Source organism: Melampsora larici-populina (genome assembly GCF_000204055.1).
Source record: "Melampsora larici-populina 98AG31 unplaced genomic scaffold MELLAscaffold_158, whole genome shotgun sequence".
Taxonomy (NCBI): Eukaryota; Fungi; Basidiomycota; class Pucciniomycetes; order Pucciniales; family Melampsoraceae; genus Melampsora; species Melampsora laricis-populina.
The window spans coordinates 28868-38108 of record NW_006768921.1 but is presented as its reverse complement, the minus strand read 5'-3'; the positions used below and the strand labels follow the sequence as shown (position 1 = coordinate 38108).

General features: G+C 39.6%; 1 protein-coding gene across 1 annotated transcript; it reads left to right on the top strand.

Annotated features, from left to right (window-relative positions):
- Positions 1–7998: 7998 nt before the first annotated feature.
- MELLADRAFT_114408 (uncharacterized protein) lies at positions 7999–8547 on the top strand (the record flags this gene model as incomplete). Its single annotated transcript, XM_007419311.1, has 3 exons — positions 7999–8086; positions 8152–8307; positions 8384–8547. 3 exons carry the CDS (start codon positions 7999–8001, stop codon positions 8545–8547), a joined length of 408 nt encoding a protein of 135 aa, XP_007419373.1.
- Between the last annotated feature and the right edge of the window lie 694 nt (positions 8548–9241).

The window sequence follows — 9241 nt, the reverse complement described above, 5'->3', positions numbered from 1 at the left end:
GGGATAAAATAGCAGCATTTGCACGCTCAGCATGATTAAGGAATGGAATAAAAGTTGCTACAGTCAAACATCTCATCTTCACCCTCTTCTTGAAACATACTCAGCTATAGAATGTGCACGCAACAAATGATAATGATTATTAATTATGTTTGGAACTTCAAAGCCTGCTTCTTTAAATTGTCTGATTGTATCATCCAGGATCCTCCAAGAATGCCAATTCTGATAAGTTATATAATCAGTTTTCCACGCCAGGTTATGTTCATATAATCTTTCAAAAAATGGATCAGATGTAGTAAAGTTGGTTTCAATTGATGAAGTAATAGAGGGATTAGGGGAATCAGGTGCTGAAGGCGTGTTATTTAAATTAATATTATAAGGGTTAAGGAAATTTATTCTGATAGGAGTATTAGGCGTGTTTGGTGGAGGGTAATTGTTGGCAGGAGAATTAGGTACAGGTGAATTATTGGATGAAGGCGCTGAGGGGTAGGCTATTAAAATTAAATAAAGAAAAGACATTAAAAATTAGTAAAAGAATTAAATAAAAACATTGAAATTTATTATAAAGAAAAGAAGAAAGAAATAGAAGAAAGAAATTGGACTTACAGCATATTATTCCTAGACTATGGCATCTTTGGCAAGCAGGATTGATTTGATAGTGGCAGGAGGAGTTTACCATCCGGCATTGGACACAAGGTGAAGCTACAGAAGGTGAAACAGTGTTGACCATATTGGAAATAAAGGAAAATTCGAGAATTTAGTGATTTGGAGTGTTTAATTGAATTGTTTAATTGATAAACTGGGGGCAGTTTGGAAGAAGAGGAGGATGTGGTGATCAATTTATGGGATCAATTAAAAAATTCACAATTACCAGTTTACCAGTTTATTAGCAGGATTCAGCAGGAAAGAAAATTCAAAATGGAGGTTTTTGATCAATTGAAGCTCTTGTAGGCTTATGTATTGGTCATTAGGTCAACATTACATCATTTTATTTCACATTATATATTAAGATCATTATAGTTTACTTACAAATTTATTACAAAAAGAAAGAAAGAAAAACATAAGAAAAATTCGAAATTATAGGTATAAAGGTTGGAAAATGGTTTTTAGGTTAGTAAAAATAAAGTTATGGGTATTATTAGGTTAGAATATGAAAGAACAACATTATATGATACTATGACAATTTTAATCTTCAAGGTTGATAAGTAGAAACAGAAGTTATTAGGAAAAAAGCACTTTTTCGAAGTTGGTAAACAAGAGGTACACGTGTAGTTTGGTTGTGTAATAGTGGTAGTGATGGAATTTAAGGTTGCCAAGAGGATTTTCCGGGATTTTTAAGGCTATAGATGATGATGTAATATTACATGAGCAAGAAAGGCTTAGTAGTAGCTGTGAAAAGTGAAGAAAATGGGTGAAATTCGTGGAAAATGGAGGTTTTCAGCTAATTACATATGTCAAATGACGTCAGAATAGGTTGGTAGATGGCTCATTCAACGCAGAAGAGTGGATTACATAATGTACAAACTTTAAATCATTAGTAACGGAGGTGTGTGTAAAAAGTTATAAGGCAAATAAAGAATTGGTGTGAATCTCGAATTTACAGTCACAAGTCATATGTAACACTAAAAACCTTAACTTCACAACTCAATATCTTACTCATCACTCATCAGAAGTAGGTCATGTAGGTGTCAGAAATGATCAGTAACACGTGGGCTACAAGATGCACCTTAGTAATCAAAAATTGGAGCACATCTGAAAAAATTCGTAATCTCAAAAATTGGTTTTCAGCTAGTTTACAAGGAAAAAATCACCTGTATTCATCATAAGAAGTGCTGTACATCATATTATTGCGTCATTGATCACTTTTAGCTGTGAAAATTACATCATTTATTAGTAACAAAACCATTACATTGCGTCATCATAGGGTTTTTAGGGAATTTTGGGCGGATTTGATTGGTTTTGAGGCTGTTGACCATTGTAAAAGTTCTAGTACATTGTTATATATACTTTGAGAGGGTTTTGGGACTGTTGTTCCCCTTTTTTTTCTTTATCATTTACGCCATTATTATTTTGTTTATCATCATAAACTTATTTTAATAGTACCTGTTCACTTAAATACGCCCTTTATTACAGTTATAAAGAGAAATTTACTTTAGTTTTATAGTCATAAAGACTTATTGGGAATAATATCAATCAGATATTGCTTATTTTTTTTCAGTTATCAATTGGGAATAACACTATAGCAGTGTTGATAGTAATACAAAGTGTGCTTTTGAAGTTAAAATTACGTGTGAAGTTATATTTCTCTGGTGCCTTATCAGTACTCAATACAACAGAGCTCTTTCTGATTGTGTTGTTTTAGAAGAGCAGTCCTTAGACAACTTCTACTAGTCATTTTATTAGTAGATTATCCTCTTCCAGCTCTGTATAACCCTTGTTGGGTTATAAGTTCTACACCGCCTTATGCAATTCAGCTGATCCTCCAAGGACCCTCCGAATTCGAACGGTGACAGCTCCTGGTATGGATCATCGCCGTTACAACCGGCCAACCTGCAATGAAGTGGCAGCCATCATAGATGGAGATGGTGAGGTAGGCGCCCAACAACGTGACATAATTATCCAAAAGCAATCAGGTAGATTACAGAGAATTTCGGAGCTTCACACCGCTTATTTTGCATTACGATATCCTTTGCTCTTCTTATACGGGTCACAGATGTGGCACAAATCATATTCAAACCCAACTCCCACAAGTAAGTTAGTTTCCCCGGTGTGATTATGATATAGATATGTATAATCCATTTATCTGATACACTTGCACATGTTATGCTTATTAGATCCTGATGGTGATGTGTCAAAGCTCCAGTGGTTTGCTTACTTATTATTTAAGCGGCCTGATTATTCGGTCATTCTTGCATCTGGACGTCTTTTTCAAGAATTTGCAGTAGACATGTATGTATGTGTTGAGCATTCACGTCTACAGTATCTTTGTTACCATCAAAAGGAACTTCGTGCTGAGGTTTACAGTGGAGCTATCGAAGCTATGGACAACGAAGTTGAGGATGAGGTGGTGGGACGAAGAGTTGTGCTGCCCTCCACTTTTTTTGGTGGTCCTCGGAACATGCAGCAATTATATCAGGATGCGATGATGTTGGTGTCCGAATATGGAAATCCAAGCCTCTTCATTACGATGACCGCAAATCCCCAATGGCTGGAAATTCTCGAATCTTTGGAAGATGAACAAACTCCAACTGATCGCCCGGACCTCATAGCTTGAGCCTTCTACTACCGCTTTCACAGTATACTTCGAGACGTCACCCAGTATGAGCGCTTTGGAAAGTGCCCAGCATATGTGTATACAATAGAGTTTCAGAAGCGAGGATTACCTCACGTTCATCTGATTCTATTCTTGGACCCTAATTCAAAACCTGAGACGGCCAAAGCTATTGATTGTCTGATCTCTGCGCAACTTCCGGATCCACTTCTCGAATCTCAACTATTTGACTTGGTCACACAAAATATGTTACATGGACCCTGCAAAGGATATAAATGCTGGACTGGATCTGAATGTAAACTAGGATACCCACGACCGCTATGCGAAACAACAACATTGATGGAAGATTCATACCCCACTTACAAACGCCCAAACAATGGCCGATACTACGACAAGGCGGGGTTCTGTTATGATAATGGCAGTGTTGTACCCCATAATCGATTTCTCCTTCTCAAGTACCGTTGCCACATTAATGTTGAAGTGGCAGGAAGTATCAGAGCCATTAAGTACCTCTTCAAGTACATTCTGAAAGGACACGATCGAATGGCAGCAAACATAGAAGATGAAAACAAGAATGACGAGATTTTGGGATTCTTGAATGCATGATACCTGAGTGCACCAGAAGGTATGTTTTTCGTGTTGCTTCCCTGTTGGAGATTCTAAACTGACATTGTTCATAGCCGTATGGTGATTACTCATGTATGAGATCGCAGGAAGGTTTCCCGCAATCCAGCGTCTAAGTCTGCATTTACAAGAAGGCCAGACAATCTACTTCCTGGACAATCATGGTTTGCAGAGAGCACTCGAGACGGGACAAGCCGAAAGGACAACCCTCACCAAATTTTTCTGGCTGTGTGGAGAAAACGTTATGCTTCCCAAATCAGAAACTGAAACAGTGCGCTCCTTAAAGTATCAAGAAGTCTCAAAACACTTCACCTGGAATGAAAAGTAAAGAAAATTCACACCACGTAAAAATAGTGTCATATCAATAGGCCGAGTTTATTTTGCAAACGTTAGACGCGGTGAGGTGTATTACTTACAACTTTTGCTGACGCACGTAAGAGAACCGACATCTTTTGCTCATCTTTGTACTGTTGACGGCATCCTTTACAACACGTTCCGTGAAGCACCCGACAAATTAAGATTGTTGATGTGCGCCCCCAATTATCATCATCCCTGACTGAAGCGCCACATGGAAACTGGAAGGCAGTTGAGAAATATGTTGGCTATCATTTTATCCCACAGCTCACCGCAGACCCAATTGGTTTATGGGACCAGCATATAGTAGATCTATCCTATGATTGTAAACATCAAATCAAGAGACCCGCCCCGCTCATACAACCAACAGAAGCACAAATTCATAACTATGCGCTCTCTCTTTTGGAAAAGTGTTTAGTTTCCATGGCCACTACATTAGAACATGTTGGCCTAAGACCTGTCAATGAAGCATTAATATTGGAACTAAGGCTGCCCGATCATACGAGGAACAACTGCACAAACGCCGTTGGTCCAGAGGAGAGCAAAAGGAAGTACACAGCAATGTTTCAGGTATTAACTAATGAACAGCGAACTGTGGTCAGCAGGCTCTGTGAAGCAATTGAGCATAATCAGCCATATTTGGCTTTTCTCAACGGACCTGGAGGAACAGGCAAAACTTTTGTCCTGAATTGCATTTTGCACTATTGTAATGCAAATAATCTAGCTTTTCAAGCAGTTTTGGCAGCCGGTATTGCATCTTTGTTACTTCTGAAAGGAAGAACCGTACACAATGCTTTCAAGATACCGATCCCGGTATATGAAGATTCGTATTGTTCGGTTCCAGACCGCGACAAGATTGGACGTGCAATGAAAGCAGCCCCCTTCATTGTATGGGATGAAGTATCCATGCAACATCGTCATGCTATTGAAGCTGTAGATCAAACACTCAGACTGTTTACCGATGTCAACTTACCATTTGGAGGCAAGATCGTTCTGTTTTCAGGATATTTTCGACAAACTCTCCCAATAGTTAGGCGCTCAAATTTTATGGAGCAGGCAAAAGCCTCACTCAAAGCTTACTACCTATGGGACAAAACACACAAATTTGCACTCACTGACAATATATGTCTTGGAGGTGCATCAGCTCAACCCGATCCTCACAACGTCAACTTTGCTAAGTGGTTGCTTTAACTCGGGTCTGGTGATTTACAACAAGAATACACAGCAACAATCCCTTTGCAATATTGCAATGTATCTATCTCCCGTGACCCAGCAGCTTTCCATCAAGAGCTTCTACACACGGAGTATCGCGGGGTTGATTGCCTGATTTGATGTGAAAATTGGGCTGAGCTTACCAATTTATACGCCAGTCGGTGTCTTATAACCCCGTTGAATGCCACTGTGGATGAATTGAACAAGCACGTCATGAGCTCACTCCCTGGCAATTGTCTCACATCGTTCTCTACTGATGAGATGGATCAGGTCTTCTTCGATCTGGTAACCGTTGATATACTCAATACTGTCAATTTCCCAGGCTTCCCTCCCCACAGACTTGAACTCAAGGTTGGCGCTTCGGTAATGCTCTTACGAAACTTGAATCTAGCAGACGGGCTTTGCAACGGAACCCGCCTCTTAATCACCGATTGTAAGACGAGTGCCCTACAATGTCGGATTCTTACTGGAGACCTGAAAGGCACCTCTATCAGCCTGTGCAAGATCAAGCTTTGTCATGAAGGCACCGAAAATTGTCCAATCCCCTTCTCTTGATATCAATTCCCGATCACACCGGCCTTCTGCATGACTATTAACAAAAGTCAAGGCCAGAGCCTTAACAGGGTATCAGTATTGCTGCCGCGTCCCGTGTTCTCTCACGGCCAGCTATATGTGGCTCTTTCGCGCTGCACTATGGCTGCAAACGTCAATGTATGCATTACTTCAGAATCTGAAGACTTAGCTACAAATAACATCGTCTTCCATCCGGTGCTACAGTTTTAACTTGATGTATTTTTCCAATATTATGCGGTTGTGAGTTGTCCGCCTCCTTCTGAATCAGCAAGAGTTGTTTCTATCATCGACGCTGACATTTTTTGTTTCTATTTGTTTTCTACAATTTCTGTTGTCAGTAAATGTACTGATGTTGCTTCGGATTTCCTTCTGCAATAAGGATACCAGGATTTCATTAAATAAGTACAGTGTTAAAGTCATGAAGGTATATGTTGATTATCACAATGACATAATGATCTTTTATGTATCTGTTTTTGTGTTGTGTAAACAGTTGTCAGGTACTCATTCCCTTACTATATGACCTTACATCTGCCCGTTTCCACTTTTGTAGTGTTGACTTGAGCTATTTATAAATATCCTTGATCTCTTTGTGTAGATCAGTCCTCTTTCTCCGCTGTTTGAATTGATATAATTTGATTCTGTGAGATACTTTGTGTATGATTTCATCGGAAACTCAAGAACATCCAATTATTACACTTCCAGCTTCTGGAGGCGGGTTACAAGCTGGGATTGTATCAGAAGATGAAATTCCAAGAGCTCCCATTGAAGCTGTGATTGCGCGAGCGCTTGGCTTGAGACACATCAATGTCTTTCATTCCTAATTTCTTGCTCCACTGCTTTACGTATGAGATAACTGATACACATGCGGAACTATTATGAATGATATCGTTTTGCGTAATCATTGTAAATACTGCATTGATTTAGATATCTCCCGCTCAAATGGTAAACATTCAAAGTATTTCAATTTGTAAATGTTCGAAGGAATTTCATGGATATCCATTTGCCTTTGTGAAGATCCAAAGACGTTGTCCCTTTTAATCCCAAAGCCTTTGGGTTGTTTGACTCCCATTGATTCAAGTTGTTTAATCTTGACCCATCCCCTTCGTTTGATGAAAAAGTCTAACTCCTGTGACTTTCAGTTCAGCCGTGCAATCTTAAGACTCTTTTGAAAGGGAGGCCACTTTCTCAATTAAGGAATACCCTGAATAGTATGTAGATGCTGATCCAAACATTCGGAAGGTTCCAATCGCACTTTTTCGAATGTTTCAATTAGTGATATCAGGCAATGAATCAAGCTCTCTTCTTCCCATTTCACCCTTATTCCCCAACAAACAACGTTCAAGGTCAGTGTAAGGGTATGCCTTACAGATAGTGCTTACACAGCATGGTATGGGTTTATAGAAGTCTAGTGTAGTTGTCTTAGTGCCCTGGCTCCAGAGTCTCTCTTTTCCCTTAGGAGACTCTCCACTCGGAGCCAGGTACGCATCTTTTAGTTCTCTTATTCATCTTTCTTGTGTGTTTAGTTTTGTGTTAGCTGTTACTGATTAGGAGGAGACTCTCCACTCGGAGCCAGGTTATTTGGGAAATTCAGGTTCTTTTTATTAGGTGATCTTGCGCTTTCGAGCAGATTCACCAATCCAGTGAAGGTTCTCTCTCCAGAACCTTACAGTCAGCCCTCCCACGAAGTAACTTATGTACCCTTTCTCAATTAAGGGATTTCCCAAATCCTATGTAGATGCTGATCCAAACACTTGAAAAGTTCCGATCGCACTTTTCCAACAATTTGGATGAGTGATAAATTAACAGGCAAGCAATCAAGTTCTCTTCTTCCCATTTCACACTTTTCCCCAACAATCCGCATTGCAGGGCAGCTCTCCTCCTACAAAGTAACTTATAAATTCATACTTTAAATTTAAATCTACTCAGTTCCTCTACTATATCTTTCACTTTCTCTCAACTTAGTAGTCATGGAAACTGCACCACATGAACCCACGCTAGAAATTAGGGACGATGTGCTTGCGCAGCTTTACATTGTTAGGGACATATTCGAAGACGGTAAGTCATTAAGCTGGTGCACTTCATGGAGGATATGACACACTGAAATTAGTTTTGGTTCAAAGGAATTGAAGGAAGTGCTAAATTGCAACACAATGATGGCCGAAGTTACAATGTCCATTTATTTGGAAATAAGGCAATTCAAATAGTCCGCGCAACGGATGGAGATCATTGTGTGTACATGAGTTTAGAATACCACCCAACTGAAAGTGAAAATCAAAGTAAGTCTCAAGAGTCGTTTGGTCCTGTGAGTTGACCCCATCATATATATTGAGATCCATTGTATCTATTATAAAGGTGGTCTGTGTACGATTTCATCCGAGACTCGACACCATTGGTTGCTCATGCTCCCAAATACAGGTGCTGTACAAGCCAAGGTGTTATCAGGACAAAAAATGTCAAGAGCAGCAATTGACGCTGTTCTTGAGCATATCACTATCATAAGGGATTGTGCTCATTGATTTTAAATGTGTCTCATATACTTTTCGTTAATTGCTTGGAGTGTATAAAGATTTGAGTATGGCCTTCATGTAATCAAGCTAAGAGTATAGGTCTATCTCTTAGAGAAATCAGTGGCCCAAACTCAGAGTGTGTGGTCACTTGTGTGAGTCAATTCTCATCGTTTTGGGACTTTAGATAGTCATTGCGTAGCTCTATTGTCACTGCTGTTTTCACGTTTGTTAAGAATAATCATCTTTTTGTGATGCGACTAACCAGAAAGGTGAAGCTTGACTATGCCCCTCTCCGCGGCCACGTCCGCGACCTTATCTTTGATGGACCGGTGGTGCAATCCATAGTTGTAGATCATGTGACGGTCCCACTGCGTTGAATTGAGCGTGTGATCCATCTTCTTTCTTCCAATTTACATTAGTCTACCAACAAACAATAGCTTTGTAGGTCTGCAGTGGGGCTTTCAGAAGGATGGGTAAGATGGTACAATCCTTCGTTTGTGATTGCTTCAGCATTCACTACACAAAATGTAATCTTTACCGGGCGGTAAAGAAAACTACTGACATAGAAAAGTCCTGAGGCAACAGGAAGAGAGCTAAAAATCCGAAAAAATATGCACCTCGTTCCTAGATGTTGGGGCGTCATGATGAGGATTTTTTTGTATTTTACACACAGATATTGGTTTATGTACTAACAATAAACGCT